The 13,903-nt window shown below is 38.6% G+C and overlaps 1 protein-coding gene across 1 annotated transcript in view; it reads right to left on the bottom strand.

The window, feature by feature from the left end:
* LOC124858850 (adhesion G protein-coupled receptor A3) overlaps positions 1-13,903 on the bottom strand; it is a 317,892-nt gene that overhangs the window by 282,146 nt on the left and 21,843 nt on the right. The window contains exon 2 of the mRNA XM_047351126.1: positions 12,165-12,236. Within this exon, the coding sequence (XP_047207082.1) occupies positions 12,165-12,236 (72 nt within the window). The remainder of the gene's footprint in view (positions 1-12,164; positions 12,237-13,903) is intronic.

Raw genomic sequence — 13,903 nt, 5'->3', positions numbered from 1 at the left:
CCAGCATGTGTCTCCTTCTTTGCCTCATTGTCTGAGAATGACTGCAGGAATTAAGCCAAAGATTCAAAGTTCTATGTTCATTTATAACTAATAAGTAATTCCACTTTCAGAATACGTGTGGGAATGAGAGGAACCCAAGTGGGGCCATGAGGTTACAGGGAACAGAGGTAAAGAAGGTAGAGGATGTTGAGTGCTTAGGGTCAACAGTTCAGACCAACAGTGAGTGTGGAAAAAGGTGAAGAACCATGTCCATGCAGGTAGGAACAGTTGGAGAAAAGTGTCAGGTGCGTTGTATGATAATGGAGTATCAGCAAGGACGAAAGAAAAAGTGTACAAGACAGTGGTGAGGACCAGCGATGTTGTATGGTTTAGAGATAGTACTGAGGAAGAGACCGGGGCCAGAGCTAGAGGTAGCAGAGATGAAGATGTTAAGGTTCTCGTTGGGAGTGACAAGGAGGGATAAGATCAGGAATGAATACATCAGAGGGACAGCTTATTGCGACTAAGAGATACATTACAAGATGTGTTTACACACTAATGCTGTGGAATTTTCACATGTGCCATTCAAGTGTCGCAGCAATGACCCGTTGATACCATTACTTAATCTCATCTAGATGCTCTGTCTGCATTGATGGAAGTCTGGGGTTTGATTCCCAACTCTGGGACATTTGCTGTCTTCCCTCTTTCTCTGTCTCCCAATTTTATGTCTGTGCATTGTGAAATGAAGGCCTCTAGTGACAGAAAATTAATAAAATAAATTGAGGTGAATGCCCAAACAAATGGAAAGGTTGGAGCCTTATATTCTAAACTATTAGAACATCACAAAATCAATGTATGATGCTCACTTCTTGCAAACAAGCACCCAAACACACTGACAAGGCCCACAAGTCCTTCTGGAAAAACAGAGATTTGTAATTAGCAAACTTTATTATTTGTATTAGCAATTATATCTCAGACTTGATATTATTTTTAAAATACCATCAGATGTACTTTGGATCAATGTGAAACACATGCATACATAAAAGAGCAGCTGACTGCCGTCAATTTGGCACTCGTTAAAATGGAAAATGATGCTGCATTATGCATTAATTTTATATGTCCACTGAGTAAAATGGGACGACAACATACATCTGTTAATAGGTCTTGTATTATACTTCTCAGTGGTAGACTGGTGTAAAGCAACTACATTTTGAGTCAAGCCTCTTAGTTTGAGGAAAAGGGATTAAACTTCAAACAAACATCTAATGACAAATTAGTATTTAGTTAGAACACAGGTTATATGACAAAATTGTACCAATCTTTGTCTTATTTGCAGCAGTTTAGTACACCAAACATTAGTTAGGATCAAGCATTTAAACTATATGAACCTGCTGCCTTTGTCAATATTATAAGTGGCATTTTCTTCATATTGGAAGCCAGAAAGCAGAAAGAGTTGAGTTAAAGCAAACATCCATCTGGTTAAACTATTGATGTGAAATCTAAGTGTTAGGACTGAAAATTTTTATTTATTTCTTTATTTTTAACCGTGTCCTGTCCAGCAGAGTAGCACTCAGAATTGTTGTCTGAGTGCCATAAAAAGCCCATAACTTTTACTTTCACAAGTGGAGCATTACAGCTAACGCTTTAAAGCTCTGCTTGTTATTCATAAAAATAAACTTTATTAGAAACTGCTTTGGGATTATTTCAGTTGTTACGGACACGGCAACGGAAATAAAATGGAAAAAAAAGAAGCACAAAAGAGAGAAGGGGGGCAAAAAGAAAAAGGGAGAGAAGGAGAATAGAATGGAGGAAAGAAAGAAGGATGAAGAGAATACAAGATAACACCCTGCTTGCTTCTACACCTGCAGAAACGTTCATATTACCAGCTTTTTTACCAAAATGTGTACAGTACTTATGAATGCAAGATGTACAGGTCCTTCTCTAAATATTAGCATATTGTGATAAAGTTCATTATTTTCCATAATGTCATGATAAAATTTAACATTCATATATTTTAGATTCATTGCACACTAACTGAAATATTTCAGGTCTTTTATTGTCTTAATACGGATGATTTTGGCATACAGCTCATGAAAACCCAAAATTCCTATCTCACTCAATACTTGGTCGGGAATCCTTTTGCAGAAATTACTGCTTCAATGCGGCGTGGCATGGAGGCAATCAGCCTGTGGCACTGCTGAGGTCTTATGGAGGCCCAGGATGCTTCGATAGCGGCCTTTAGCTCATCCAGAGTGTTGGGTCTTGAGTCTCTCAAAGTTCTCTTCACCATATCCCACAGATTCTCTATGGGGTTCAGGTCAGGAGAGTTGGCAGGCCAATTAAGCACAGTGATACCAGGGTCAGTAAACCATTTACCAGTGGTTTTGGCACTGTGAGCAGGTGCCAGGTCGTGCTGAAAAATGAAATCTTCATCTCCATAAAGCTTTTCAGCAGATGGAAGTATGAAGTGCTCCAAAATCTCCTGATAGCTAGCTGCATTGACCCTGCCCTTGATAAAACACAGTGGACCAACACCAGCAGCTGACACGGCACCCCAGACCATCACTGACTGTGGGTACTTGACACTGGACTTCTGGCATTTTGGCATTTCCTTCTCCCCAGTCTTCCTCCAGACTCTGGCACCTTGATTTCCGAATGACATGCAGAATTCGCTTTCATCCGAAAAAAGTACTTTGGACCACTGAGCAACAGTCCAGTGCTTCTTCTCTGTAGCCCAGGTCAGGCGCTTCTGCCGCTGTTTCTGGTTCAAAAGTGGCTTGACCTGGGGAATGCGGCACCTGTAGCCCATTTCCTGCACATGCCTGTGCACGGTGGCTCTGGATGTTTCTACTCCAGACTCAGTCCACTGCTTCCGCAGGTCCCCCAAGGTCCGGAATTGGCCCTTCTCCACAATCTTCCTCAGGGTCCGGTCACCTCTTTTCGTTGTGCAGCGTTTTCTGCCACACTTTTTCCTTCCCACAGACTTTCCACTGAGGTGCCTTGATACAGCACTCTGGGAACAGCCTATTCGTTCAGAAATGTTTTCTGTGTCTTACCCTCTTGCTTGAGGGTGTCAATAGTGGCCTTCTGGACAGCAGTCAGGTCGGCAGTCTTACCCATGATTGGGGTTTTGAGTGATGAACCAGGCTGGGAGTTTTAAAGGCCTCAGGAATCTTTTACAGGTGTTTAGAGTTAACTCGTTGATTCAGATGATTAGGTTCATAGCTCGTTTAGAGACCCTTTTAATGATATGCTAATTTTGTGAGATAGGAATTTTGGGTTTTCATGAGCTGTATGCCAAAATCATCTGTATTAAGACAATAAAAGACCTGAAATATTTCAGTTAGTGTGCAATGAATCTAAAATATATGAATGTTAAATTTTCATCATGACATTATGGAAAATAATGAACTTTATCACAATATGCTAATATTTTGAGAAGGACCTGTATGCTGATCATTGCTGTGCTGCAGCTATTAGGAGGATTGCTTTCACCTTCTCCTTCCCAGCCAGCTCCCTAATTACACCTCACCTGGTCCACCTGTCCACCTAGCTTCATAAGCAGCACGCTTATGAAGCCCAAGCAGCCCAAGACCCAACCTGACACAAAAAACAGGCACACACAATTACAATCACACATTCCCACCCTAATGCGTCCACATAAAAACACTCACACCCACGCACCCAACGTAGAGACAAACACAATGGACGTCATACACTCACTCACACTCTCCATACATACTCTATAATCCCAGGTCCATGTGCTGATACCCCATAGGGACAACTAGCCCCCGGACCCAGGAAATGGTCCCCTTCCCTCCGGGGGTGGAGACAGGCAGACCGCCCCAGCACTTGAACCTGGTCCAGGCTAGCCCGGGCTCGTGCCTGGACCTAAGCGACCCCGGCCCCCCCCCCCGACCCCCCGCCCTGACCCCAGTCCCCAACCACCCCCATCTTCATCCAGAGAGGGGGCCATGTACAAAAGAGGGGTCTACATGGTCCAAACAAGTTCTTTTTTTTCTGAACAAAAAAGATTGCACAAAACAAATTCATTCAAGTGTAAATGTTACCTTCGCACAACATACAGCACCTCTAAAATGTATAAAAAGCCCTGAGGCAAGAAAGGTTTGAAATAATCATGATCAAAAGTCACAATTTTTAATCTTAGTATCTCTATAAAATATATTAGGTTCACAAGAGCAACACAAGATTTTTAATATAAACAAAAATCATCCATCTTTTGGTTATCACAAATAATGTAAAAGTTTAATAAATCACAAAAAAAGTATTTTAGAGAATCTGCATTTAGCATAGAATAACTTGACTAATAAAACTGGCCTCCTCTGTAATTTTAATAATTAGCTCAGGTTTTACCAGTCTAAATATTTAACATTTTTAACCAAAGGTGGTTCAACATTGTCCAGATTGCACATGCATCTTCGAAATAGCCATTCAATTTTAAATCAGAATTGTTTAATGAATATTAACTTTAGTACCAGTAGACAGCTGCAGCATAAATCCATATTTTTTGACAGTCCTTACCACTGCGTAAAACACAAGAGGACAAACACTTCACTTTGGCTTCTGGTTCAAACAGAAAAGCTATTCTAATACACTTTCTTATGCTGCTCCCTCACAGTGATACCACCCTAGGCAGTAAGCCATATCAAACATTAGGAACTGCCAGTGGGACATTTAGACATGTGCACATATTTATTTTTAATAATTGCAATCTTTCTGTTCTTTAAATAATCTCCAATGTCTAGTAATGGCATCTTTATTTCAGCTATAGGTATTCATTTTGTTAATTGAAAAGATTTTATTGATATAACCAATACATCACTGATTATGATACCATGAATACAATAACTGCAGAGTTTTGAAAGGTAAAAAAGACATCAAACACCTTGATGGCAAAGGTGAACCCACACAACATGAGTGGGTCAGTTTACAGATGAAGGCCTGTCCATCATATTTCCATCCACCCAAACCCTAACAGAGATGGATAACTATTTAATGAATAGTAAATATGTGCTGAAACTTTACTGAGAAGGGGAGGAAGGCAGACAGGTCAGTCCAATTAAAATGACTGAACATGTATGCACTTTGACAGCTTTGTAACTACCACTGCCAGACCATCAAATGGCAATGAAGTATCCTATAGTTGTCTGCCTATTATATAAATTGCATGACTCCGGTGCCAATTATTTTTTTAACCTACATTGCAAGAGACAAAGCCCAAAGTAATTTGCTACTTTAAGCCACACTTACTAATTGAAATAAATCTTCTATAATATTTGCTTCTGGAGTTTACCCATGCTGTTCATGGAAAAAATTATCTCAAGGGCATTTTTGTCATTAAAGATCTCTGCAGTCTGAACCCATTTTTCAGCAACGGGTAAACAGTTTTCAAACACTGCGCAGCCTATTCCTCCTGATGAGTGTCGCCTATTAAAATATTTGCTCTGATTTTCTTAATTTCAATTGCTCCTTTGAAGAACAAAAATAATGGGAAAAATAAGCAGTCACTCTCATTTAAGCCCACAGTCAAACATGTAAAACAGTCACATAAAACTACTGGAGGCAATTTTAGAGGAGATGGCAAACAAACAAAAAAACTCAGTAAACGTCTGAAATAATGAGGAACAGCAGCTTCACCATACTATCTTATTTTAGAGCTACAGATCTCGCTGTTGTGAGATATCCTATCAGAGCTAAACAAGGGTCAATGAGGATAAAAGCAAAGATCTAACTTTGATGCAATCCATCTTGTTTCATCTGCAACTGCATTTAATAGCAGCCAACAATCGGTGATCAACAACCTCCAGGAGTCAGACAGAAAAGAGAAACAAGCCAAGCCTGACTGTGTCTCCAAACTTGGTTACAGAATTGGACACACCCTTTGAGCTCACATGCTATTTGTCAACAGTGACCCTGCAGTGATTCCCTCTAAAAAAACAATGAAATGATTCATATTTCAAAACCCAGCTTTGATCCATACAAGGCTTCATCATACTTTATGTCCTTTGTTTAACAAAGTGGGAATAAATCAGCCAGGCCTTACAGTAAAACATCTCAATAAACAGCAAGAAAAAAAAAACAATTAATGGTTATTTGAGATAGTACTATGTGCAAATCTAACTGTAGGTAGCAACAGATTTAGCTTAAACCAGGGGTCTTTAAAGTTAAGCAAAGTCTCGCTGAAGACATTTTTTTAAGGAAATGTCCAAGTTCATGATTAAGGCAAATCAAAATACAACAAAAAAGGTCTTGTTTGTATTTTTTTTCTTGCTTCAGTTACAAAGAAAAAAATATATATATACAAAATATATATATATATATATATACAAAAAAAAAATATATATATATATATATATATAAATATATATATACAAAATATATATATATATATATATATATATATATATATATATATATATATATATATATATATATATATATAAACAGGAGAAAAATATTTTGAATAAATTGATCAATTTTAAGCTTTCCTCACCAGCCTGAAACTTATTAATCCAATCTTTTTTCAGTTGCAAATGAGTCATGCCTATGTGTTAACAGGTTAACACAAAACAAAACACTCTTCTGCGTGAAGGTTGTTACTGAGGGAAGAAGACTCAACTTTAGCTATTTTAGTGAGGTGATAAAAAATGAAGAGGAAGCACAACATTTGTCACACACTATTTCAAAAGAAACTATTTTCAACAGAGACATCTCTGCTGATTATTCAGGTTGCTGCTTAAAACCAACTGCAATTTCATACATGTAAATATACCAGTTTATACTCATTTACTTAACCAGAGTGATACAGTGGTATGTTTACACAAGGTTATCTTATTCTTTGAATCTCACACCTTCTGCTGCTTTGCCAGAAATATTACTAACATCTACAGTTCTTACACCTGGTTCACACAGCAGGAATTTCAAATTGTCGGCTGATTTTCAAAACCTGAGAGACCCGTGACAATAAATAATCATAGGTATAACAGGTCTGGTCCTACAGTGTGTGGTGTCCAGCCACACGGCAAGCACAACACACCTCACATGAACAGATTTCACTCACAAACATTTAGATTTCAAACGGGGAATCTCACAACCTCCCTTGAGATCAAACGTGAGTTCAAAGTAATTTCCCTTCGTGTTTCCGTCACAATGCTTTCTGATTGGCCTAATGTCACATTCAACAGGCCGTGTGCTTATTTCTCCTCAGAGATCAACCCACACGATTTGAGGTCGGACAGGGCTAGACGTCCTTCCCAGCAGACTAGATCACTCTTAACACACCACACACGGCAGGAATATCTCATAAGATTAGCTCAAGAGTCATCAAAATAATCGGGGCATGTTGGAAGGGGAAGATCGGGTCAAAAATTGGAATTTAATCCTGCTGTGTGAACCAGGCATTACTGACTGTAAGATTGCTATATATTGGCAAATTAGGTATGACTGACTAAACAAAGCCACTGTTGCTTTTTTTTCTTTTCTATCTACCATTAACCTCTCACCTCCCTAAAAACATTCTTAGGGTCAGTTTGATTTATGGCCACAGAAAATCATTAATTTCCTATCTATACTGAAAGCATGGTCTTCCATTCGTACATACATTGTTCGGCAACACCTTTGGAAGGACGTGTCCTTCAGTGATTTGCCACTCAATCAATCACCGCTCAGGCAGGCTCATTCTTGAGGAAAAATGAATAAACGTCACTTTGTCTGTTGAAACTGTGAAAAGTTTGCAAAGAGCACCTCCCTGCACCTCTGACATCCACTTCTCAGAATGAGCTATTGCAGATGCCACCTGGAATTCTGATATTGTTTTTTGTCCTGGGTTGAAGTAACTTCTGTCCATTCAACTTGCTTTTAAATTCCACTGGCTAAATGAATAATGTTTGGTCAAATAGACTGGAAACAAACAAAAAAAACGGTATTTGCTTTCAGCTAAGAATGAATTAATATAATATGAAACATGCATCTGTACAACTTCTGCAAAGGTTCAGGGCCTTAGGATTCAAAAGTATACATCTTGCATTCTTGTAGTAGAATATTTGACAATTTCTTCAACAATCTGACCACAGTACATTTCCTGCAGATTGGATTATTTATTTATTTAGTTTTAATAAAATGTGTTTTCAGTCCAAAGCTTCCCTTAAAAATATTACTCTGTACAAGCTTCAAAATGCAACATAATTAGCATGAGAACTAAAAACTATGTCAGTCTCATTGATGTTAACAGTGGGAACCTTTAATAAAGCAAGACTCTGTGTACTGAACAGAGAACAGTGATGGGCTTTGTTTTTGCTTTGCCCCTGTGGGACTCATTTTGGCTGACGGTAATGGGCCGGTGTCCATATGGGGGGATTCAGGCCATCATCCAATATACAGGGGCCCTGCATTTAGGAATACACTGTCTGCTCCACCAAGATAAAGTTCCACAAAAGCTTTTTCCCTTGGAGAACTACAATTCTACAGCAACATCTGATGATGATGATGACAGAAATGAAGATAAGCATAATAAAACATTATAATGGAAAACCTACAATGGTTATGCTCGGTAAGCTGCAAGACAAAAATAATCCAGTAACAACATAAAGGGACAAGGGACTCCTGATTATTTTTAAATAATCCAGATAGAAAGAACCTTTATAAAACTGGTGAACAGCTAACATTAGCTAATATTTGCACCACCATGTGAAGCTTTATGGGTTTTTAAGGTTCTAGATGAAACATGTAAAACATCAAGTTTTACAAAAACAAGAACTGTGTGTTATTTGTCTAGCATGTTGTATAGCTAATGTCAACCTGACACCTAACTGTTAGAATGTCACAGAGTAATGAGGTGATGGTGAAATTTATCATTAAACTTGATGTTAGAAAGACTAATGTGCAAAACTGATTTGCCAAATGTTTGTGTTTTTAAGGTCAGACTTTCTGGTAATGTTCTAAAGTTGTCTTGATCAATAACTGTGCAGACCCGAGGGTCATTCAGAGATTTATTTGGACATGAGCTGTTTCTTTATTTTCAGAGGAACAGTGGCTCTTAAAAGTGTCCTTACCCCTCTTAAAATGCCTTCCAAGGATGACCAAAGAAATCAGAACATTATGAAAAAGATTATGTTTGATCCCTATTGAAGCTTTTTTTGTTTCTTCCTAATTTCTGTTGTGTTGGATATATGCTGGTTTATTAAGCCCCCTTTAAGACTTAACATTTACCTTTAGTTAGAAAACAATCACTGGATTGTTGTTTCTATGAAGAGAAGCAATGGAGAAAGATTGCTTGACAACAACTAGTGTCCGCATGTTGCTGCAGCACATTGATAGGTCCTAGCAGCCTTTCACTAAGCACTACAAGTCCAGGTAAATATTTCTGCTGTACTGGACCTGATTTAAGAGGAGTAAAGGAGATTTAATAGCTCATTGAGATTAATTTGCTTTTTTCTCCCCATGGGTATCTGACTAAACAGATCGCATTGGGTTGAAACTACTTTTGTTTCCAAATCAAACTGTGGCTAGAACCAACTAATAGGTGAAAGTAGGTGGGACTAAAATGCTCAATTCTTTCTAATAGCTATTTTTAGTTTGCAATTTAAAAAAAAAGTTTACAAAAAATTTGTCAGACTACGGGGGCAAATAGATTTTTAGCCAAAACATAGGGTCACAAAAATAAATGTATGCACACTCCTGTTAAAATGTCATCCGTTTGCGCCATTCTTCAAGTGCCTATGGGTATGATGATAAGTATTTTTAAAAATAAGATATGTATATTGTGCATAATTCAACAGAAAACAAGTACAGTGATTCTCAAAGGTCTAAGGTAATTGTTATTATTCCCAAGGGACAATGTGCTGTGCAGACAGCAATCACATAAAAACAAGCACAACAACATTAAAAGAAAAGGAAAGGTCTGAGTTGATTCCCACATTGTCAAGTTCACCAAGCTGACGGCAGCAGAAATAAAACATTTTTGCAAACTGTTCATTCACAGTGCAGCATCCTGCACCTCCCTTCTGAAGGTAGATGGAAAATTATCCCATAAAGCATGGCTGTGGTCAGCCAAGATGATTTTAGCCTTCTTAAGAGAACTGGTGTGTTAGAGGTCACAAAGTTTATTCAAGGCTATGCTGGCAATTGTCCTGTTATTATGTTTATAATACCCTGCAGACAATTCTTGTTTTTAACTAAATGTGACTCGTGCCAGTGGATAAAAGAAAAGATGAGGCTCAATAAAACAAGAATAAAACATCCTCATAAAACAGAGCTGACATGAATGTGTACACATCTCTGTTAAAATAACAGTTTTTTGTAAAGTGAAATAATGAGATGATGATAAATAGTTTAAACACATTTTCCATGTATTATCCTGTACAATTCAACTGAAAACCAAAAACAAATCTGTTAGAAATATAAAATAAACATGAGGAAAGGTTTGAGATCCTGTTTGTGCAAATGTCCGGACCCTTTAATCAATACTGTGACCCTGTTAGATTTTCATTACTTTTCCACATTTGCATTCAGTAGCTGAAGCCCTGGCTTGCAGAAAAGAACAGAGGATCAGAAGGATCTCAACGTAAAAAAGAACCTTCAGGAGACAGATACAAAAAACTTCAACAGTATCATATCCACAATGCTCATCTGCGCTAAAAAGCTTTTTGACCCTGAAACGTGTTTCGCATAAAGAACTGAAATTTTGGACACAAACTGTAAATTAATTAGGGATGATCTAAGACTTTTGCTCAGCACTGTATATACCACATGCTACATATGTTAACTCACTGATTGCAGTTTTTACTTGCTCGCTGTAACAAACAAGCAAATAAGTGCTGAATACCCTTGGTTAAAAGTGTATGTTGACTGATGAACACAGTTAAATGTAATAATAGAGGACAATTAAAAATGAATAAAAAATAAAAAGTTTGTGTAATACAAGTTTTAGATACAAAATATGTTCTAGAAATGTAAAACTTCCACCGCTACTTTAAAATGTGTGTTCGTTTAGATGTATTCGGACTAGCTGCAGCAGTGGTGGTGCAAATGCAGACCTTATTAGACTTTTCAATTAGCTGCCAGTTCAGCTCAACTATCCAATCCAGTCAGATAGCCAACCGTCCAAGCAGAAAGTTGGGGCAGACGAGAGAACATCTGGCTGCCACTTTCAACCCACTGTGGCTACCTGGCTTTGCATCAGCCACTGGACACAGGCACATTACTGCCAAAGGCTGCATGGGGAAAGGTGGATGGACACAACATGTCTATGGAGTGCACAAAGGGGAGGCATAGGCCACACAAATTGCTGCTCTGAAAGGGTAGCCATGGCAAACATGTGACCAAGCACATTTAAAAGCCAGGCAATCATTACTGTAGCAAAGCTAAAAAGATGAAAGTAGATATTTTGAATATCACTAATCTGACCCAGAGAGACGAGTGATATAGGTCCACCAACATCACAAAGAGGAGAAGAAAGTGAACAGAATTATTCCACTGACAATATTCCAGAGTGGATTTAACTGTCAACTAGTCAGGGAGACAGGGACCAACCTGATTTGTCATCATTTTTACACCAGTCACTTTTGTAGCCTGTGTGTGAGTCTGTGCTTCCATGTGGATGTCTGACTGAAGGAGAGTGAGGTATCAAGCTGTCTGCTCTGTGTGGTGTTGGCCTCTCTTTTGATTTCCTGATCAGAAGCCAATGTCAGTGTCACCATTAGGTAGAAAATCAGTGATCACAGGGCTGGACGGAAGTGAAAGCAATCAATAGTTGACTTCAGGGGCAAAGCTGGGCCAGCCGTCACATAGCTTATAATCAGGCTTCATGAATGCAACCCTCTGGGACGCTGCATGCGGTACGAGAATCATCGACATGGACATGGCTCGTCAGTTGCGCTGTCAAACCTCATGGATCTTGCGTCGCATTAGTCTTTTATATAATGCTGTATTTTATCCCCTTTTAAAACTTTCACTGCTGCAGTGCTAGTCAAGCACAAGGCATGGGAGTTTAAAAAAAAAACAGGAGAGCCTCCTGCAGGGTAAAAACTGACAAAGATCTTCTAATTTCCACCATGTTCCCTGTTTGCCTTTTTACACCTTAAAAGCCCAATACTGCCATGGTGATGACAGCTACTAGGACTCCGGGGAGGACAAAGCAGTAAAGAGTGCTTGATTTAAGTACTTACAGCTTTTCCAGGGCAGCCAAGCCATAGAAGGACCCGTTTCTCAGCAGAGAAATCTTGTTGTTACTCAGGTCTCTGTTTAAAGTTAAGAGAAAAAGAAGAAGAAAAGTCAATGTTAGCTGGCAGGCCACTTAAGCTGAGGTATATTTATTACAGGGATGTAACAAGATTTCATAGCGAAAGATCTCTTAATATCAAATCGCCAGAGTGTTTTTTTCTTAAAGTGAAAATTGTCTTGAATTGCCTTCATCTGATGAATTAAGTGTAAGCTATTTTTAAGTTTGTGTCTATTTTTGAGACTTTTAAAGATTATTGATATTTTTCAATCATTGATGAGTCTGGACTGCATTTGACCGAAAGAGTCTAATAAAGACTCTTCAATGAGTTCGGAGCTGCTTAACTCCATGCAATATGCAACTCTAGTCACTCCGGCACTTTCGCACCAAAAGAACTTGAAACCATAGGAATGGTATGACAGAAAACGTTTGTGGTTTTAAAACTGTAACTCTTCACAACCTTGCCAGTGACGGGCCATCTATAACTATGACAAAAACAGAGCTGCTGGAAAGTGCTTAGTCAAATGGCTGATGAATGGTTTATCTTCTGTCAATATTCTGGTGAGTGATAAAGATATAAGTCTGATGAGATTTGGGGATGTAAATTTCTCATCCAGGCCACATTCGAGACTTGTTTATTGCTGTTCCTGTATAAGACGGGTAATGATCCAAGCTGCCGCCATCCGCTGCTTCTCCACATTAAAATATCTGTGCAATGGGAGGTCTTACAGAAACGCCATTTCTGCACCATCCAATCATCCATTGCACAGCATCACTACACCAAACAAATCAATGAAAGACACGAGAGAGATATTTAGGTGATGAATTAATATTCAGGAGAGAGTCTGTGCCTTCATTGGGATTATTTTAGTGGCAGCTATCTCTGCACTTCCTCTTTTTTCTTTTCTGGTTTAGATGGAATATGGCTATGTGAATGCAAAATGTTTCTCTGAGTAACGCATTAGTCTGACAAAAATAGAAAAATAGTGCTCACTGACAGGCAAAAATTGCAAGTCTCATTATTCAGCCCACTGGGCCTTGCAGCTCAAATGTTTTCTCAAACCTGATCACAACAGTGTGAAGAACCATGCAAGAAAACAAACACATACTCAAAACATACTACACTTGTTAAGTCCTTCTGCTTTTCCTTTTGCTACCTCCACAATGATCAGCTACATTTCCCAATATCATACGTTGAAATAGAACTGAACTGACTCACCAAATCTAAACCAAAATGTCATATATCTGTAGACTCTGGATGGCAAATCTTGGCAACGAAGGAAATAAACTCTCAGTGGATGTAATCAGGTGTTTTGTTACAGAAGAAAAACACACAGTAACTAATCAGGCAAAGTATTTGCAACCTGCAGCTCAAGCAGGGCATTTTACAGCCGAAAGCCCAGTTCTCCTTTGAGATATCATCAGGACAGCCAATAACTCTCACTCTATTCATTTTGAACTGAACACGTGAACTCATGGGGCCTCCAGAGGTAGAGAGGTAGAAACAATAAGGAATGGAGTAACTGCAACACTTCACACTGAAAATAAAGACGGTCTCAGCGTTTTCTGGGGTTGTTTGTCAACGATAGTCCCAGCTTTAAAATTGGATTTCCTTAATATGGGAATTATGTATTTGTTAAAAGTTTAAATCACAACCTAATCAGTAACTTACTGAATTTGATTAGC

This window comes from Girardinichthys multiradiatus, chromosome 22 (genome assembly GCF_021462225.1).
Source record: "Girardinichthys multiradiatus isolate DD_20200921_A chromosome 22, DD_fGirMul_XY1, whole genome shotgun sequence".
NCBI lineage: Eukaryota > Metazoa > Chordata > Actinopteri > Cyprinodontiformes > Goodeidae > Girardinichthys > Girardinichthys multiradiatus.
Note: the sequence above shows the minus strand (reverse complement) of the source record. Positions and strands in the feature narration are given on the sequence as shown.